We start from the raw sequence: 21,842 nt of genomic DNA, 5'->3' as shown, positions 1-21,842 counted from the left end.
CAGCCAAACTGCTGAGTTGTCCACACTTCTGTATATGGAAAACAACTTTGCTTTCTTGCAGCAAATGCAACATATTATTTTAATTCGTGTCCTGATTCGAACTTTTTTCCCCCTCTTTTTTACTTTCCTGGCCTACAATCATCATCTCACATGCAGAGCAGGGAACACCAAACACACAAACGCAGGAGTTATACATTTATTTGTTATTCTGCATATGCTAATAGACGTAATGAGGAACAATGCTCTACACAAATGTTGACATACATACCATAACAAAGTGTTCTGTGGTCACATAATTGTTCAGACTACTACATGCATACAAAGATGTTGCTTTGTACAGAAACAGTCTGTAGGTCAGGATGTGTCTTGATGATAATGCTCTCTCAAAGCTGAACAGAAAAAAACAATGGAGGAGGCAGAATATACAGAGATATAAGGACAAACAATGATGCTGTTTGCATTTTAAGGAGCAAGGTAAGCAGGTATGAGTGACACGGACAATACCCATTCTCTCAGAGAGGGTAAAGACACGACGTTTCCACTCTGTACAGCATCACAGATGAATACGCCATCATGAGACAGTAAGACAGAGCACAGTCCTTTTTGCTGTCAGTTCACAGAATTAGCTGCAGTATCCACACAAACTTTATCCGGAGGGGATACAGCTGATCAATCCAAATCCCTTGTTTCTCTACCCTATCTGTCAAAATGAAAGATTACTCGAGGCTAACACAGAGACATGATTACTACAAACAAGGGATGAAGGATTAATTGGAGTACAGAAAAAAAGTACAAGCTTACAAACAAGAAGGTTACGATCTAACCTCCCTTTATTATAAAGAAAAAAAAGAGATGAAAGTTCAAACGAAGACCACCGCTGACTCCGCATTTTACTTCAGAGAATACCAAAGAATCTGAGTTTCTGATGAGGGATCGGTAATATCACAAAGGTAACTCCATGAGGTCTCACATGAATCTCTGAACACTGAGTCAGAATATGCTACTTTGGGCAAATCGTATGTACACAGACAAAAGAAAGAAAATATGGACCACAACTGACACAATGTAACCATTTGGGAGAACCATTTCTTTTCTTGTCCTCGCCTTGTTTTTACCCACTCGTAGCTATTCCTGAGGGCATGCCATGGGGTTAGAGCTTCTGAAGCCGGAGGGCCCGGCGCACTCACTGGTGTCAGCATGGGAAATAATCAGATGGATCAGCTCAGAGACAGCAGGGATCTCTTCCTGGCTGTAGCTGCGCTCCCTCTTTGCCTCCCTTAATGGTCAGATGCCCATCCCTTTGTTTGTACTTCTTCCTGCCTCTCCGAAGACTGATGGGAGTGGATACTGAATGTGGTACACACATTACTCAGAAGAAGGGAGAAATATTGCAGCTCCCTGTTCTGGAAGCCAAGACATCGAAGTGGATTTTGACAACAACACTTCTCAAAAAGTACAGAAGCAGCTAGCTGACATTAGCTGTTCAAGAAAAACAAAACAAAACAGATAATCTATCCAATCAGAACATCAGAGAGTTATAGAAAACCTGAGAACTCAATATCATTACTTGTTTCTATTACATAAAGACCTGATTTTTCCTATAAAATTAGAATTTTTTTTTCTGTACAGTGCTATATGAACAAAGCAAAATGACTCGCTACCTTCTCATAAACAGCCGTGTTATGAAAAGGCACGCATCATTTCAACCACCATATGGCAGGAAATTGTGGTCGTGCTCCATTTTGGTTTAGAAAAAATAGACTCATTCTCCACGATAATTCACAAAAAACAGAAAATTGTTTGTTTGTGGCCATTAAAATTAGATAATGTTAATATCTTCCACACATTTGCTAGATTTTTTTTATGTAAATCTAACAGGAGTATAAAAGGCCCTGGTGGTCAATTTGGATTCTTATTCCGACAGATAATCAAATTTGAGGTCCATTAATACCTGGCTTTAAGGTGCTCAACAGCATTATGCCAGTCACGCAATACGAAAAAGTAAAAGTCAGATTCTCATTTGCATTGTTTGTGAGATCCTAGTAGTCGTAATACTCTTTTTGCCTCATATTAAAGATATAACACCTGAAAAATACAAGTAAATTTTGCCTGTACACTTACAAATTCCCATAGACATAAAATAAAGTGCCACAATTCTTGGCCTGCATAGATTGCAGTATGCGATATTGCACATTCCACACCTTTCAGTAAAACAAACAAACAACCAAAATATGATTAGCGAAAAAGAATGATAACAAGAAAGAAAACAACAAAATAGTTCACCCACGTTCCTTCCTATCACTGCCATTCCGGTTTGTGTGGCTTTCACAAACTCCTCGCTAGTCTACGCCGACATGTGTCACGCCGAAAGAAATAAACAAATATTCCAGCAATAAATTGGAATCAAAGGCAACGTAGAACAGACATATTTTCAGTCAGTGTAAAACAAAAGCAAGAGAGACGACGAGAGAAAAAAAATCCTTTGGGTTTAAGTTTGACTGAAAATTGTTCACAATAAAACACGATAAATTACAGTCCGAGACACCACAGATATACAAAAAAATGCCTTAAACTTATCAGCAGGATTGGGTAAAGTTGCAGTAGTATGGAACAAAGGTCAACATTGACATGAGGCTGCTGAGGATGGGCCAATGAACACAATGCAGGTAAACAAACTATAATGAAAAAAAAAACAAAACTCCAAAAGCATACCTACTGTCAAAATACATGTTATTACCATATATGTTATAATGCATTCGAGATAGAAGAAAGCTTGCCAGTGTGCTTGATTTGGTCCATTGATATCAGAAGGAATACTGTCATTTTTTGTTGTTGTAATCTACCCCTTTTAAAAAGCCAAAATAGATAATGATAGCGTAACGCATATATCTGTGTTAATGACCAAATCTACCTTGGTGAATAATAAGTCTTACCTCTTTTTTTTGTTTTTTTAAATGGAGTCTCACCTACATATTGTAGACTTTTCCTACAACCAATCTAGCCCTACTTATCACGTTTCATTCTTAAAACTACTTTTAGATAGATAGATATATTTATTTATATAATTGATGTTAGAGAGTAAATAAGATCATTTCCTCTGATTTGGATGGAATCAAAAGGCTGAACGAGGAGCATCTTAAATCTCGTGATAAATATTGTCAGTAGCTTTAGTGTCTGATAGTTCATCTTCTTACTGGTTTGATAAATACTTGGCAACTACAGGTGTTTTTTTTTGGTGGTTTTTTTTTTTTTTTTTTAGAGAGAATTCAAGGTGTTTTTATCTTTCTTTCCCACATTCATGAATTCAAAGATGCTCAAACTGAAAGTTCAACAGCTTCTATGAAAAACAAATATATTAATCTCAACGTTACAGTTTCATCTGTTATTCACGAGAAAAAAACCAACCAAACAAAACATAAACGAAACAAAACAAAGAAACAGGGCCATCATGAGAACACTTTGCATTGCCACAAAAGGTAATGATATGTTTCTTTTTTTTATAGGTCGCTACGATGCAACACCCAATCTGAGGGCTGTCTATCCAAACCCCTACCCCTTCTTTTTCACATTACAAATATTAGTACCCTCAGTGACTGTCTTCCCTTGCCATCTTGTGCATTGTCATTGCCTTAGATGTCCTAGTATTTACAGTGGAGCGCTTTCAGCAAACTAAGCACCGTAAAATATCTGTCCTTTGATTTTTAAAAAAAAAGCATGCTTTTACAGTTCCTCTGTGCATTTCCTTCTTTTGCTAGAAAAGGAGACGTTATGTACATCTGGAGGACCTGCGTGTACGTGATTTGATGAATTCTCTGTTTCTCAAAAGTGTCCTCTTTGAGCCCACTGTTTTTCCAGGATCTGCACAAAGCACTGCAGTTTCTTTTTCTGCAATTCAACAACAACACAAGTATAAGAGACTTGTCATGCCATGCAAAAAGATCTTTCGCCACCGCTGCACCCTTGACTTTCCTCCCTGCTCTCCCAAACTTCAGGCTGAGGTTGTACTAGGTCTGTTGTCCCTCAAATGTCCCTTACATTCACATGCTGGTTTCACATGTTGGAGAGAGGCTGCCATCCCCGGGTATCAGGTGGATATCGGATGTAAACATGTGGTTCTCTACTTTGTGTCCACTTTGGTTGCTGTCAGGCTTAACCTCCTCACCTGCCCCAACCACACCTTGGGTGCTATTTTGTGCTGCTGTCTTGGGTGACAATGGTGCAACCGCTGCTCCCGCCACCTCCATCAGGTGCTTCTCCTCATGATTCTCTGTGGATTGTGAATCTTCATCCCCTGGTGGGGTGTCCACCACCAGCCTCTTAGGGGCCAGAGGGCAGACGTCTTCCATTGTGACTGGAAGAAGCCCCTCTGAACTAGGGATGAGTGGTGATGTCTCTCCCACTGGAGACTCATCTTCCAGGATGCTGGAGCTGATGTCTCCAGGAGAAGTAGTACTGGGTGGTGTCAGAGGGCCTTCAGCAGAGGTCTTTGTGTAATTGACCTTCAACCCTTTTATTTTTAGAGGATTAATCCGTCTTGGAGAGCCCTGGATATTCTCCACAGCACTGTTAAAGCTTTCCCCTTCGTCTATGTAGAGCTCTGATCCATCACTTGGGTTGACAGACTCATAGAGACCATCTTTAAGAAACCTCTGGTCATCACTGGGCCTCAGTAAGCTAAGATTCAGAGGTGGCGGGGCCCTGGGGTGTCTGATATGACATGATCTAGCATCCTCCTCGCCTGAGTTTGAGCTCTGTTTTTCGATGCCAGCTGAACAGCTTCCAAAGTTTTCTGGCAAGGAGGGCTGGACTTCCTTCATCTCCATCCCCACCTCCTCTTTTAATGCAAATTCAGGGCTCTGGGATTTCTTCGGTGATGCCGGGGCAGTCATAGTTGTGCTCAGAGTGCTCATGGAGCTTGTAGTGTTGAGATTGCTGAAGGACTGTGACTTGGTTATTTGACTATACATCTCCTCCAGTGTTTGAGCACTAAGGTGCTGTGGGGTCCTGCTTGTCCGCTGTGGACTTCCAGTTGTGGTGATGGTTATGTGATGGGGAGAACTTTCGGGTAGAAACTCTGGGTTTCTTTTGTCAGGTGATTTCAGATGGGTTTCAGAAGAGGCATGCCTGGTATGGCTGCCCCAGCGGCTAGGCGACAGATGGTTCTCAAGAGGCGTCTTGTTTTCTCCTTTATCTACCGCTACATCTATCAGTTCCATACTACGAGCAAAGGCATCTTTTAGGTTCATTGACACAATGCTACCATTCCTTCTGGCTCTCTCCAGAGCCTCCCTTCTCTTGATGGCTTTCTCCTGCCTCTTCTGCTCTTTGTAGAACTCAGAGAAGTTGTTTACAATGATGGGGATTGGTAGGGCAATGACAAGTACACCTGCAATGCAACACAGTCCACCGACAATCTTTCCAAGCAACGTCTGTGGGTAAATGTCACCGTAGCCCACTGTAGTCATTGTAATGGTGGCCCACCAGAATGAGGCAGGAATACTGGTGAATTTGGTGGCATCTTCATCTTTTTCAGCAAAGAAGACCAAGCTGGAAAATATCATGATGCCCATGGCAAGAAATAAGATAAGTAGCCCCAGTTCATTGTAGCTCCTTCTCAAAGTAAATCCTAAAGACTGGAGCCCCGTGGAGTGCCTGGCCAACTTCAGGATCCTCAGTATTCTCATGATTCTGAATATCTGCACCACACGACGCACATTTTGGAACTGCAGCACACTCCTATTCGACTCTGTTAGGAATATGGTGACATAGTAGGGCAAAATGGCCAGCAAGTCAATAACATTAAGTGGGCCTTTGAAGAATTTCCACTTATTCGGAGAAGACAGGAAGCGAAGGAGGTACTCCATGGTGAACCAGGCAATACACACGGCCTCCACATGGGCCAGGTTGGGGTTATCATTGAAATGGCCAAACTCATCTTTGTGCTGAAGCTCTGGTAAAGTGTTGAGGGAAAGTGCGATGGTGGAGAGGACGATAAACAGTATTGATATGATGGCTAGAATCTGAAAAGAGAGACAGAAATGAAGAAAGTATTAGTTTAACACTGGTAGAGGACACACTCTGAATAATCAGGGCTGCCTGATTTGCATTAAGGATTTTAAAAGATGTATAAATAAAGGTCTCCACTATATGATATGAATCTAATGGAGGGTCTGTCTTTGGTTCAAAGGCACTGTGGGCGTGCTCATGAATATCAGAGCTCCATTATCCATATAAAGAATATAGAATATGCTAGAGTATTACATAAGGATAGGTCAGCAAGATAATGGAAAATGACACAAGGAACCAATGAGTGATTAAATGAATGAAGCATTGCGGAGCTTACTGACTGAGAAGTCATTTAAATAAGGGTAGTAAGTAGGGCAGAAATCTGTTTAGATAATAACTGTGAGCGCGCACGTGAGTGTATGTGTGTGTGTGTGTGTGTGTGTGTAGTCCCATCTACACCACATGAAAGAATAAAAGGATTTTGGCGCCATCTGTTGGCAAATGTCTAAAACTTCCCCTTTCATTCATTACTTTCACTTTAAAAAATGCACAAAGCTTTACAAATATTGTTTCTTCTTATGAAACATACAGTGAAAATGTTGTTTCCCGTATGCTCATTTGAACAGTGAGGGGATGGGTATAATAATAATCTTGTATAATGCCATGAGGTCAGCACAGCATAAAGCTGAGTTTTAGCTGCAGCTCTTTATCTCGATGAGGATTTATAGAAACTGATTGATTAAATCTGGCCTTAGATGCACTGACTATGATTGAATATTTATAAAACAAGTGTGTCATCTATATATGGCGAAGACATTATGTTACGTGATGAGCTGAATATCTTCCCTCTTGCGCTGCAACTACACATAAAACTCTTTACAATGCTGCTGGGGTTAGCTGATGTCCTCTTTTTATTCCTCTCCAGTTCAACTCTGCTCAGCTGAGCGTCTCTTCCCACACAGGTGAAGCATCTCTGCACTACACTCGGTGCAACCCTGCATCACAACATCGACTGAAATCCAGGACGTGAAAAATTAGCATTCTTTTGTGCAAAGCCCTCTGTGACTCGAGCAATATAAAGCCTATTAAAATGTAATGAAGAGAGATTGAAGCGACTCAGTCAAATAGGAAAACAAGGCACGCTGAATACTAATCACAAATCACATTAAGTTGCAGAACACATTGATGATCTTACATAAATTTACAATGTGTAGTCTGGAGACGCTCACAGTATCTCCGCAGAGACTTCATTAATTTAGCAAATATTACATATTGGCAATACTTTTTTTTTCTTTCTTGCAGTGGTTAGGGGTCAACCACTTCTGTAGTCCATCCATTAGCCTGTGGCTAACAATGACAAGCTGGAAAAAGTGGTCAGAAGGCTAGTGGCATTTCCTGAAGCAAACATATATAAATGCATTTTTTTTTGTTGTTGCTGTTTTTAAATGAAGCAGGATCTCTTCTACTAATGCAGAGGAAAAATGGAATCATAAAGCAGAATAAAGAAGGTGGTGTCCTGGCTCAGCAGAGGAAGTGTTATCGCTAAATGAATGCTGGTACTGATTAGGTTAAACCTATTAGCAGCTAAGTGAGGCAACTCAGGGCAAGCTTGGCACTGAGCTGTGGAGTCATAGTAAGGACGCAGATTGCTTCCATACCCCTCAACTTTTTGGCAAGTGCATTTCAGGCTCACTCCCTGCTGCCAAACAATTTGATCGGAAGACCTTTGCTTGTACTCTTGTTTCTGAACAGCAACAAGGTAGAAGAGCAGATAAGAGCACGAGATAATAATTTTGGGGGTATACTGTGTCTTACACAGATGATTTTCTGATGTGGTACAGTATGGAGCGGAGTATATGTAAATAAGATTTACTGACATGCAGGCAAGAGGTAAGTCATTCTTCAGAGGTCGATTCTTTATTTAGATTTTACATTAACTGCCTCAGAGGACACAGTTAATCTTCTGCTGTTCCACACTTCAAAAGCTACACTATGAACAGCTGAAAGAATGGACATGCGGGCACGGACACAAACACACAGACAGAGACAAACTGATTAATGTTTTCATTGACCCATAGCCCCGCTGTCTCACTTTCACACACCCAAGCAACCTGTGTTCAGTAAATGCCGTGTAAGCTCGGGGATAAGAAGCGCTGAGGTGGCTTGCATTAACCTACTATTATTGAGTGGGAGTAGTTAAGAAGATCAATTACTTGGACTCCTCTTTTCTCATGATTTGCATCCGCGGTTGCATTAAGTATAGCATCAAATGTCGTGAGTGGTGGATTAAAAAACAAAGAACAAAATAAAAAAAAGAAAGCACAGTAACCTAGACGTGACTGTGAGGACGAAGGCTAACAGACACAGGAAGTGAAAGAAGATTTTTCACAGATGCGGCCACTTTCTAATCTGTGGAGCTTCTCTCTGAACTGTTAGATAACTGAGATTAAACTATCTGTCAATTCCACCACTGACCGATGTGCCTGCACGAACCTTGGCAAAACGGTGAATGCTTGTTGTGTTAAAATGAAGCAATTTCATTTAAAAGCAATTAAGAAAGTTAAATATCAAACTACTGGTAATTATAACTTTATTATATACATAAATTTTATACTCATCTATCAAAATATATTTGCTGCTCCTGATTGGCTTAGACAGGCGGTCAATGCATGGAGATGATTAGCTGGTGTTTGACATACTTTAGCTGCATGTGACCAATCGGGCTGCTGTACTCCCTCTCCACTGGCTCTATAGTAGCAGACAGCTTATTGTGCTCTGAATAATAAGAGCACAATCAGGCCAAATCGTACACACGAGTGGGTCTGTACGGCAGACTTTTGTTGTAATGTGCATCACATGGACTTTCAGATGTATGCAGAGAAGATTTGCCTATTCTTTAAAACCTCATAGAGTCAATCACTTCACAGGAGAGGAGTTTGGCCTGATGTCACAACATCGATTTTCCTTGAGCTCTCTCCCTTTGATCTGAGTTGTCATGTTGCTCCCAGAAAGAAACATTTGAATAATACCTGCATTTTTACATTGCATTATTTTGGTTAGTATGTTATGTGATGAGCTCACGCCCATGAGGTGTGCTCATCTTGGATCACCTAATGTGCATTGCTCTTGGTAGCTGTCTTGCTTTCATACATTTAAGCATTTTTAGCAGATCACCCACGGGAAAAAACAAAACAGACAGCTTAGCACGACTGCACTGGGAAGCTGGTTCACTTTGAGATTTACAATGAGGGAGACGACTAACAAAATAAAGTTCTGAGTGTCATGTCTTACTTTTGGAGCTCAACCGATACATGGTAGGACTATCACAGTTTTCCTGGTATTTGGAGATAAACTATTTCCTTATATGAAAAGTTAATACATAAAAAGATGTTTGGGATAATTGAAACATGAAGCCGTCATGTGGTTTTTCACAACAAAGCAGCTCCAACTGTAGCACTGTTGGCTCCACATGTAGCAGAGAATGCATAACAACTGAGCAGAAGGTGGTTCAGATCAATTCAGTGCAATAGTTTTTATAAAGTGTCAAATCCCAACAGTCACATGAAGGCACTTTATTTTGTAAGGTAAAGACCCGACAACAACACAGAGAAAAACCCAACAATCAGATGACGATGTCAAGAGGTTACATTTGGAACAGGTACTGTCACCAAAAAAACCTAAAATAAGCAAATGCTCTTTAGCAAACACACTCTCCTCATGATTTAATTCCGCAGATCCTTAAAAGTAATTGAAGATATCCTGGGTGGACAGAGAATGGGGAGTGAAGTTGATCCAGAGGAGAAAACATGCAGGAGTCATGGCATTAAGAGCCCTCTTGAGTCACTTTTCTGTGCCTCTCTTGAGCTTTATCTTCAGCCATCTGTCATCTCAACCACTTCTCCTGAAATTGCAAGAATCACCTTTCTACATCCTCCTCAAGAGGTCGTCAATAGAGGCACTAACTCTTCTATAAGTGTCCTGTCATCAGTGGCAGCTCATGATTGCACAACTACGTCCCTTTTATTGCGTCACCTCCTCTGCCTGCATTCGCATCGTTCCTGACTTTGAGAGGGGAAAGCTCTTGTGAGGATGAAAAATATTCTGCACCACACCAGTGGCCCACCTGCCAGCTAGGTGGAGGCTATTGATTGTGTACACATCAAATTATGGACACTGAGCCAAGTCCAGCAAGAACCTATTGATAACCCTGCCCGAAGCTCTTATGGACTAAGATCCACCCCACAAGTCCCCACTGGCCAAACCTCCCCCACTTGGTTCATCAATTTGCGCTTGACAAATTGAGCCTTTCCTCAGGTATGATAATTTTTTGCTGCAGAATCAATCCAGATGATTATGGCTATGGTAATGTGGATTGATTTCAGGAGTTGTGTGGTATTTAATCTTCTTGGTCTGTATCTCTTCGAGTGTTATGACCCCATAAGATGTTGGATGGCACATGACAACTTGGCTTTGTGCAAAGTCTACTTTGCTAACGTAATGAATTACTTTATTAAGTTTACACGTGCCCACTGCGCTATTATTCTCATTATTAGATGCACATGCAGGATGTAGGTATAATCCCCTTTGTGCATAAATTCTGCTAATTAGCAATTGACAACAATTAATGGAAGCAGTGAACAAACATGATAAGACACATAGCTGGAATATTACTTAAATACACACACCCTTAGAGAGACCAAATATAAATCAGCAGCAAAGCAGGGGGGGTCCCCACCCTTCCTACACCATTCTGTCTGGTTGAGTGCCTTTACTATGGCCAGTTTCCAAGGCATTCACCAAGAAAGGGAGAGCAAGAGAGAAACAGAAAGAGATGGTGATATTTGTTGGCCATCAAATGTTTTGTTCCGTAGATCCTCCGAGGTTCAGAGAGGTTTGGAGAACTGCCCAGCCATTACGATTTCAGCCTCAATTCTAAAGCCATTAGTCTGCAGAAAAAATTACCAAGTTCATAAAGCACTGGGGACAAAAAAAAAAAACGATGAATCTGATCCAAATGAATTTCTTGAAACTGGTACAATACTTCATGTGTCCAAAACTGCTTTTTTACAATTTGCAACAAAATGAGAAAAATAAACCAGTTCAGTGTCCGTCTGGTCTACAGTTTTTAGAGACTCCAGAGTTGGATGCGTGATAATGAATAATTATTATTTTCTGAAATCTACTGAGCTATTCATAAACTTTTGACAGCTCAAAGTGCAGTCAATAATTGCAGTGGATATGACCAATGTGTCTAAGCATAATGCAGTATCACCGCTCTGTGTCACTTACAATTTAATTTGTTATCAGTCAGCTAGAATATATTATGTGCCCCAACTGTGCTCGGGAGCTTTCGCCAGAAGTCACGTTGTGATTTAAGTCACGTCTTCAGGGTCAATCTCAGTGAGGTGTCTTACAATCAGTGTGAGAGACGATCTCTGCATGTAAACATTTTATCTTGTTGATTATTTTGCAAAGCACGGCAACATCAACAGGGGATGCAGAACTCGCTGTCACCTTCATATTATCCTTGCTGGAGGCATGCAGCACGAAGAAACCAGAAGGTTCCAGCCAGTGTTTATGTTGAAACTGTGCTGGGTTCATTCAGCAGCACAAATAATGCTCAAGTGGGCCTGACAGTGTATGAGAAGAAACCTTAATCAATAACCAGGACTCATCTGCTTGTAGGCCATCTGCACGTTTTGTTACCCAACTTTTTAAGTTAACTTTTAGGCAAAATATGACAGGTGAAAAAATATTGAAAGACCCACTAAAACCCTCTGGCTGCAGTGTCTGATCTCTTTGCTAAACTTCACTGTTTCCTGCTTTCGTCTTGTAAAACACACTCTTCTGCGCAAGCTTTTCACACTCCCCCTCAAAGCCCTTTCACTTCTGTCCAGGCTTTATTTATACCAGAGGGATATTTGTTTGTGTGTTTCTTTCTTTTTTCCCTTTTTTGATGAAGCAGGGAGGGAAGTGGGCTAGTATGAAATATTTATAGAGTACATTCATCCAATAGGCGCACAAACATGCCTGCACAGAAAAGGCAACACAGTTATGGTGTGTCAGCATGTGGTGCTCGATTACAGCTTAGAGGCAATTTGGACTGAGTGACATGCCCATGATTAGCAGTTTGAAAGATCATACATAGAAATTCACGCATTAGCTGACACAATGTGCTGACAATTCCTCCTTTGGTGTTTGTTCAAACGACACATTAGGCGAAGCTCATTAAGACTTTTACTAATTCAATTAAACAACAGCAATAAGAGAGAAGTGCACCAGAGTCATCTTGTTGCCGTGTTGCACTCCGGAGGCATGGATATGCAGAGGGATGGATATTGATAAGCTTTCACTGAAACCAGTGCCATTATTGATTCTGCTTATAGGTCCAATTCTTTTATAAATCACTTCTTTAATGATTCACGAGCAAAAAAGTAGGCCGCCATAAATTTTCCAATATGAGCGTGGCTGTTTTATTATCTCTGAACCCTAATGCAGTGCATAAACAGAGCAGAAAATAGGCCTGCATGTAACTCAGGTGTGCAAAATCTCCAACTGACACGAGTTTGAATCACTGCTTTGCAATGCCAAACTATCTCAAAAGCATACCAACAATGATAAGACAAATTCAGTCATGATCACTGTATTTCACTGCATTTCAGTCTGCTGTAATTTATATTCGCCAGCATGGCTCTCTTCTGGGACCTTCTTGTCCTTCCATGACCTCAGTGACATTAACTAAACCAAATACAATGTAAAAAGTGAAGGTGGGTTGCAGAGCAGCTTGCACTTGTGCTGCAAGTATAGGAGAGCTGAAGCAGCATAAAAAGTTTGTCCTATATGAGACAGCCAATTAGACTTGTAGACGGGTATCTGAGCCATCAGCTTATGTGGTTTCAGCTGCTCTACTGGGATTGCAGATGAGCCTGACTTCGAGGGGTGCCTGAACTAATGTTATGCTCAATTTGATTAGCTTGGCAGCATACAGTTCTGATGGGATGGATGATTTGTGGATTGCTTTCCCCAGAGGAGAGAGCATAGCATTTGGCTAATGGTAAGTGCAGCCTACTTTCAACTTTAGGCCAAAAGATGATTTTTCCACACTGCGGATATAACAGACTTTCTCTGACTCTGCTAAAAAATCAAGATGTTTTCAATGATCGAAATTTCTATGGTTAGAAAATTATTTACTGTTGGCATCATTGTAAAGTACTGATAGGTTACTGCTGTAGATGCTAAATTAATTAACTGAGAATGCTAACATGTAGCTTGTGCTTTTGACAATGAAATGTCATTTTCAACTAATGCTATCAAGTTAATACTGAGTTAATAAACATTATATTTTATTAATAAGTAAACAGGGAAGCCTATTACAGCAAAGCTGACCGATGTACCTTCACTAGGTCACAATGCAGCACAGCACTCAGGTAAAATTCAACATTTATGAGTGAGCTGCCACTAAATACATTTGCACACTTACAGTAGCACCACCTTAAGATCATGAGACATCATGAGTCAGCTAGGACAGCTAGGTCATGTTTCTCTCCCAACTTTGAGAGAAACTTTGTAACTCTTCAGTTAGGGCCTGAGATGGATTTATTCAAAGCTCTGATAGCATCCTTGCGCTATCTGCTGACTGAAATAGATCCCTAACGCATATTCCATCCTGTAACACAGTCATCTACCTAAGTTATCTGATCTCTACGTCCAGTACAGTCTTTAGGAGAGATATGATTGCACTTGAACAATGCTTCACGAGTCCATTAAAAAAAGATGTCCCATAGCGTGGTGCTATTTTGGTCGTCGACTCAGCAGTTTGGCAAATTAATAGTTGGCTGCAAAAGTGTTTCCCGCAGAGACCGGGCCTCCCAGGAAGGGCAGCGAGGAAAGACATGCAGAAAGCACCACAAAGACTTTAACGTAAAGAACAAACTGAGTTTCAGGTCAATGTCTTAGAGAGATCAACGCTTTCAGCTTTCTCAGTTCTGGCAAACTTCAAAATCACACCAATCTTTCTTGGACTTTTCGTCTGGCTCTCTCTGTCCTTCCTCTGTAATCAGTCCAACACTGCTGCCCTCTTAGCCACTTTGCAGCCAAACACGGCCCATGACTTTCACAAGACAAATGTCAGGAAGAAAAAGAGACAGAGAGCGAAGGAGAGAGAGAGAGCTAGAGCGAGAAGGCGGGCAAAGTGCAGGCTGTACTGACTGTGAGGCTGACATAAAGTTGTATTTCCTATTACACAGTGGAAATTACAAATATAGCAGAATCAACTTTTGCAATTATGCCAAATCCTCACAATTTTAAAACCTGCAGTAATAAACAAAATATACTACTTCTATCAGGAGAAAAATCCTATAAAATTAATTCCACTACTCGTAAAATATGTAAGAACTTGCCATGAGCTACGAGACAGGCAGAGCTGAAAGTCTGCATGTTTTTATGCCTTTTGTCTCCTGTTATCATTACTTTGTTGCTGCTATGGCAATTTTTTGTGTGTGTGCATTTCTACGATGAACAAGCCTTAGGCCCATATGGCATGACAGCATTATTAACCTCTGTGCCTCTGACATCCTCCCCCCGAGAGAAGAGAGCAGAAGGCAGTCCACAGATAAAGCCAGTACCTACCACAACACACATACACACATTTACTTTATACGTCATAATTTTCATCTTATCTGTAGGAGCATATGACGGTTTTTCTTTCTTTAAAGAAAAAAACAACAACAACAACAGATTACTTTCTTACGTTTTTAATAATGTTCAGCCATGTGTCCTGCTTTCCCTCAGCTCTGTCTCTTCAGGGGGTTACAGAGCCAAGGCTGGAGAGAGCAGTCAGCAGGGCTAAGTATAATTACCGCTAAGTGTGCTAGCCCCTGTGCCTGTGTAGTGATCAGTGTGTTAATCACATAGGGCAAGGCACCATAATCAACACTTCCTCGAGGTATAGACCAGAGGGAGGAAGCAGAAACAAACACTTGGACCATGTAACAGTTAATATTCATGATGCGCTGAGTGCTGCAAATAACTTGCAGGGGAGCTTGCCTGTATATATGCAGATAACAACACGGAAGGATCTCTTACAAGCTCCCATCTTCCTCTCCCCCCCGAGTCTCCTGATAACATCATCCATCGGAGTGTGGAGGCTGCGGGAGGAGGGAAAGGCGAGGCGGCGGTGGAGAAGATGCATAAGTGTGTGCGCGTGTGGTGCTTTCTCTCCTGTCACCTCTCCCGGGTGCTTCTCCTTCACAGATAATACTGGGAAAACCTCGCAGCAAAAACTCACTCTTTCACACACCTCCCACACGCATATGCACACTGGCCAACGCCACCACCTCTCTTAAAAAGATGCACAGTGTCACACTGAGCCAGCTCTTATGGTTTAGAGACAACGCCCTCTTATTAACCCTCTCAAGGCAGGCGTTGCAGATTTGCAACAGTTAAAAACTATACATATATACACATACATATTTTATGAGTTTTTTTTACTCAGAAGTACCACTGCAGGACTTGGTTGTGCATTAGCAACAAAAAGTTTAATTTGAGCCTGAGAGGGTTAAAAAGAAAATCCCTCCCTTTCTCTCCCCCTCCTCCTTCTCCCTCTCGTACCTCTGTCTGTTATCCTCAATGACTACACGTCACCCTGCTGTCTGAGTCAAACTGTGTAACCATGGAGATATCTCCGAGCACTACTAACGCAAGTCGAGTAGAAAGCAGCTTTGTGACTTAAACATAGTTTTTTCTGTGATGCTGAGCCTCTTTACCATTCTGAGCGCTCTGCAGAAGCCCTTTGAGCAGCAGGTTGACAGAGACAGATCTCAGGGTAAGGAGAGGTTACTTGGCGCATTGTAATTCAAAGCAAAAAATTCTGACAGCCTGTACAAATGCTATGGTGAATGCCAACAATATATATATAGATAACATTAGCAGTTTGGGGGAAACTTTTTGTTTAAAGTGGAGGTGCTTTAAGGACATTTTTAGGGTATTTCAAACTGGAAAGAACCCTGACAACTGGGATTATTAGTCCACTGGTCATTTGCTGTTGTTTTACTCAACTCAAGAGTGACTCTGCCCATAAGAGAGAGATTTTTCACCATCATGAGCTGAATTAAGGAGGAGAAAATCTTTACAGCTTTGTCTTTTTTGCTGCAAGGAGGTTCATTGGAGTTGGGTTAGAAAGTTTCAAGCTTAATTTTAATGCCAAAAGAGCGAGTTGTGATAATCCATAGCTATCCTCTCCATCCTTCACACACTTTGTGTCTGTTTTTCACATGGGACTGCAGAAAGTCTAGCGGTCACCGAGGAGCCAGCTAATCCCAATCAAGTGTAAGGAGGAAGAAAGAAGAAAGCACAATGCTGAGCCCTAAGTGGCACTCCCCTTCTTTTATATTCCCCTCAACATCAGCATCCACCTAAACACCATCATTTCAAAATGTGGACTAGTATGTGTCTACTGGCTTCAGATCTGCACTTTATGCCAATTGCAGTTGTTGCTCTTGCAAAGTCTCTTTCAAGTTATACGCTGACACTGCAAAACTACACTGCTTCACTCTACCTTGTTGACTTATTGTTTCACAGCTTCACCTGCAAAGACAGGCCAGTGCATTCACATTTGTCTTCAGCACTAAAATATAACTTAACTTATATACCACACACACACAAAAAAACAATTCTGGAGGCGAGCCTCAGCACACAGCCTATATTTTTGCCTCATTTTTTGGAATGTCTTTTTCTGTCTTTCTGCTGGGAGTCTGCAATAAATATAAACCAAATTCTGTTTACCACAAGTCAACTGACAACATGGGTTTTCTTTCTAATGAGATGCACCCTGATGATGTTTGCATGAATTTATTCATGAGTGAGGCTGACACGGGGAAACAAGACAGGCACAAGAGCAGCCAAGTAAGTGAATAAGTAAATAAAAACTCAAACAACAGACAGCAAGAGCAACAAACGCTAAAGCCAATAAAAACTAATTTAAAAAAAGCTTGAAATTTGATGAAATTACAGAATACTTGTTTTATGTATCAACTCTTAATAAAAAATCATCTGGTCCTTAGCAGGTGTTAAAATGAGGAACAATAGCAACACGTGGCATATTACACTGAATCATGATATATTTGACAAAACTGAAGCCAAAATGCTGAAACTGTATGTGACAAACTAAGTACACCATTACTGCTTCCATAGAAAATTAAGAGGGTAAGTAGCAGCCAGGTGCTCATAATGAGATGCACTTAATTAACTGATCATCAGGACCTCTATAAAAGCAGACGTTATGGCAGTTTGCTAGTCTGCAGGGTTATATGGATATTTCCAAAACCGTTTTAAGTCCATCATTCTAAAGATGATTAATCAGTGGAAAACCTTTACGGCAGCCGGAGTGACCATCCCAGCAAATTCACTTCAAGGTCAGACTCTAAAATGCCAAAGAACAAAAAAAGACCAAAGAGCTACATCTCAGACTCTACAGGCCTCAGTTAGCATCTTAAATGTTAAAATTTATGACATTAGTATTAGAAAAAGACTAAACAAGTATGGCTTGTTTGAAAGGGTTGCAAGGAGAAAGCCTCTAAAAAGAACATGGATTAGGTTTGCATCTGAACAAATCAAAAGATTTCTTGAACTTTTAAAATTCTAAATAACCTGGCCCTTAGCTACTTAACTGATCTCCTCTATTCGTACAACCCGAAGAGAGCACTAAGATCCTCCAGCCAACTGCCCCTAATGCAACCAGGGTCTTGTTTAAAAACCAGAGGTGACTGTGCATTTACCATCGCTGCCCCTAGACTCTGGAGTAATCTCCCAGTTGAAATTCGTACTTCGTAATCAATTCAATCGTTCAAATCCCGTTTCAAAACACACTTGTTTAACTTTTGAAACAAATTAGTTTGACTTTCATTCGGCCTGCACTACACCATGTAAATGCAATTTTAAGTATAATTGTACTATTTGTTCTGCCCGCACTGCGGTTTTATTGTGAAGCACTTTGATGCACACTAGTCTTTTAAATGTGCTATATAAATAAACTTTGACTTGACTTGGAACAATGTCCTCAAGACAAATGAGACCAAAGTGGAGATGCTTGGCCATAATGCACAGCTCCATGTTTGATGAAAACCAAACATGACATATCGGCACAAACACGTCCTGCCAACTGTAAACGAGGTGGAAAGGTGGTGATTTCGGCTTTGCTTTGGGTTTTCCTGCCACAACAACACCTCGTGACTGTAAAACACCTGGACACCTTGCAGTCGTTGAGTTCACCATGACTTCTCTGTATACAAAAGTATTTTAGAGTCAGGTGTGAGGCCATCTGTCTGACCTCTAAACTGGGAGGTGCAACATTTTTGGAGCACAAAGGGATCATCCTTAGATCAGACGACAGATTGTTGACTGCATACAGACACAGATACGTGTGTAACACATAAATATCACTAAAATTCTAATCATTAAAACCCTGGCACGCCTTTTTTTTTTTTTTTTTTTTACAATTAAGCATGCAGCAGGTGATATTATTTGTCAGATGATTTCATAGAAAGTGCTCCAGACGGCACCAACATCACAGTAAGGGTTGAATCTGCAGAGGTGACACCTAGTATGGAGCCACTGGGCTAGTTGGCATCTACTTGTTACTCTTAACTCCCGTGCACCAAATTTAAAGACAGAGCCAGCCTTATGTGACTATATGAACTTCTGCATTGACTTATCTTCGCTCCTTTGCTGCCCTAGTTGATCTTTTCACCAAAGTTCTGGTTTATACTATAATTTCAGTTTGGCCCAGTCACCATATAACACCTTGACTTTGCTGTCTGCTTCTGGGGAAATAGAGAAGCTTAGCAACCATGGTGTCAATAACATATTGACACTTGTCTCTGTAACCATAGAAACTTGTGAATGGGATCTGTGGTTCTCATGTGTGTAACGTAGCTGTTTTCACAAGAAAATAATGGAAATATTAGTGGAGATTTTGTGCTTTGATGTCTTGCTTTGCAAATGAAAGTCTATAACTCAAACCTACATCTGCACATATGAGTACACAAATACACACCTTAGAGCGATTTCTGCAATTATCTAAGCCGGGGCAACCCCTTTTACGAAGAGCAACACATGCTGCTCTCTCCCTTGCAGTTTCCCATGATGTTTGCTTTGGTAATGACTCATACTGGATCATAGTCAGTGGTTGTCAGCAACAAAAGAACAGCCAACAGACCACAATAGAAATGTGATATTGAAAAAAACAGTGGTATGAATGACTGAGCAATTGAGCTCAGCTTCATGGCTGAGACAAGCAGGGGGCACTGATAAGGGAGCTGTAATAGCAGTCAGACGTTTACCAGCCTTTGTTCCACAGCAAATGAGAGTGATGATCGCCAGGCTTGGGAGCGGCACTGGGTGACTGTTTCCATGGCGTTAGTATGAGTGTGTGTACATCTGAGTGGGTGGTAGCGTAGGTTGGGGTGGAGGCCTGGGTATTATTGATAAGTTGCTTGTCCTTGAGAAAAGCCAGATTGGGACGCCCCCGCTCTTCACGGGAGATTTCCTTTAATTAATCCAAATGAGGACACACTCGCACGCGCGCACACACATACACACACACACACACACACACACACACAAATGCAGGCGCACACAGATGACTGCGAGCAGTGAAACAATGAAAGTGTAGGAGAGAGAAAGAGCAAATTTTTAACAGATGTTATTCAAAAAGTCCCAAGCTAGAATAAATTAATTACATTTTATGTTGTATTTATTAGCACAGATAAAAGTTTACAGCCATCTGAGTTGTGAGGATATACTTAGACAGTGTACTGCTTTGAGTTGTCAACATGTTCACAGTAAAATCTTGTGTGTGATCTACTAATTGTAAGGTTGGTGGTTCGATCCCTGGCTTATCCAGTCTGCATGCCAAATATCCTTGGGCAAGATGATAACCCCACATAACCTCAGATCAGAGTCTGAATGTTAGACAGAATGAAGGATTGGTGAGGTGTGCTGCATAATGCAGGAAGAAAAGTGCTATATAAGAACCAGTCCATTTACTTAACTTTGAACTTTACTTAACTTTTGAAGTAGAGCTTTTTCTGTGTAGAGTTTTGTGTGTATTCTGTGTAGGTCACTTGTACAGAAGTAAATGAGTCAGTGTGACCATCCAGCTTATGGTTCAGTCAAATCAGTTGATCGCCACAGCTGCATTGGAACAGGTATGGGATTATCAAATCGGTAAGACGATAAGCTTCCACAATAGTCCCACAGCCAAAAGAAGCTGGACGCCTACCAGATTGTTTTTCTATTATTCCTCACATGGGGGAAAAGGTAACTGCTTACAGCCTCTTTAGATCCTTACCAAAGATAGACTTCAAATCCTATTACAATTATTCTGAATCATACACAGACAGAATGATGTTAATGCTCATGCAGATTCAAAAACCCAAACTGCAAGCCCCTGCGGGAGGATGAGGAGGCACAAAAAGGGGAACTTCTGGTGTTGCACGACCACACAGACGGTGAATCCTGAATATTTTGATGGTACCTTTGCAGTACATACTGTAGGTTAAGTGCACCACAGCACAGTTTTTACAGCCCAGTGTGTGGGATTACGATGAGAGACGAGAGAATTAGAGGGTTGAAGATACACGAGGAGACGCAGGAAGAGGCAAAAATTAAAGGCAAAAACTTGAAGACGATAATATTGTTAACAGCCCCCAGGAGGCTTGTAGATGCACAAATCCAAACGCATAAAAAAATCTACATGTGGGCCATGAAACGGTTTAGTCAGAAGAAATGCTGCACTTCAAGCGGAAGAGCCATTTTTAACCAGCACGCTGGCAAGAATTTGCCACGCTGAATGTGCAAAGCACAAGCTCTGCGGATGAAAGTGACCTTTGAACTCCCTGTTTAGAAGAGTGCTGTCAGTATTAATAGTGCAAACATAATTCGACGTCCACAGTATAATACATGCAGCATAATAACAAACCGGCTTAAGTGCTGTAACACTTTAAAAATCTTTAAACTGAGCAAAGCGGAGCAGCGATGTGTTACTGCTCGCTAAAATACTGAAATTCTGAAATGTTTAAAATAATAAAAGAAACCAAAAACATTATACCATAATACAGGCAGGTTGCACCTCATTAGCTGAAGAGTTGCTACTTTCTCACATTTATATGATTTCATATGATTGAAAATAGGATTCATCAAACACATGAATGACTCCCTGGCCTTTCAAAAAATTGACAGGTGTATTTACTATTTTCAAATGTCGGCCTACAAATTCTTAAATAGAGTAATTTTGGGTATAAATCTGTAATGATGAATAGGAAACCTTTATTACTGCACCCTTGCTAAATTTTATGTGACAAGCATGCTCTTATTTAGCCACAGCAGAATACAGGATTTACCCAAGCAAGACAAAATGAAACAAGTAAGAGGGTGATAATGATGCTGGAGTGACAAAGAGGAAGGATAAATGTTATATTGTGCTCATACCAAAATCCTGTAAAGAGCGAATAAACAATTAAACCTTGACTTGTATATAATCCTATTAAAATTGTGCACACGCTGAAAGATCATGAATTTATTTCCTTAATTAATAAAATTGGCTCCACAGTACTGTTTGTCTTTAAGAGAAAAGAGACAAGACAAAGTCAGGCAGAAAAGACACAATGTACTCACAAGAAATGAGCTCTGTTCAGGCTACTTCTAACACAACTAACCTGTGAACTTTAATCTGAGGTTTTTTTCAAGTCTATCTATCTATCTATCTATCTATCTATCTATCTATCTATCTATCTATCTATCTATCTATCTATCTATCTATCTATCTATCTATCTATCTA

At 40.7% G+C, this 21,842-nt stretch overlaps 1 protein-coding gene across 1 annotated transcript in view; it reads right to left on the bottom strand.

Annotated features, from left to right (window-relative positions):
- Nucleotides 1-2,687: 2,687 nt before the first annotated feature.
- Nucleotides 2,688-21,842, bottom strand: part of kcnb2b (potassium voltage-gated channel subfamily B member 2b) — a 92,060-nt gene continuing 72,905 nt past the window's right edge. Inside the window, exon 3 of the mRNA XM_005912159.3 lies at nt 2,688-6,020. Coding sequence (XP_005912221.1) covers nt 4,038-6,020 — 1,983 coding nt within the window. The 3' untranslated portion in view covers nt 2,688-4,037. The remainder of the gene's footprint in view (nt 6,021-21,842) is intronic.

Source organism: Haplochromis burtoni, unplaced genomic scaffold (genome assembly GCF_018398535.1).
Source record: "Haplochromis burtoni strain Fernald_Lab_line unplaced genomic scaffold, NCSU_Asbu1 Contig_1, whole genome shotgun sequence".
NCBI lineage: Eukaryota > Metazoa > Chordata > Actinopteri > Cichliformes > Cichlidae > Haplochromis > Haplochromis burtoni.
This window is presented reverse-complemented; position numbering and strand designations above follow the sequence as displayed.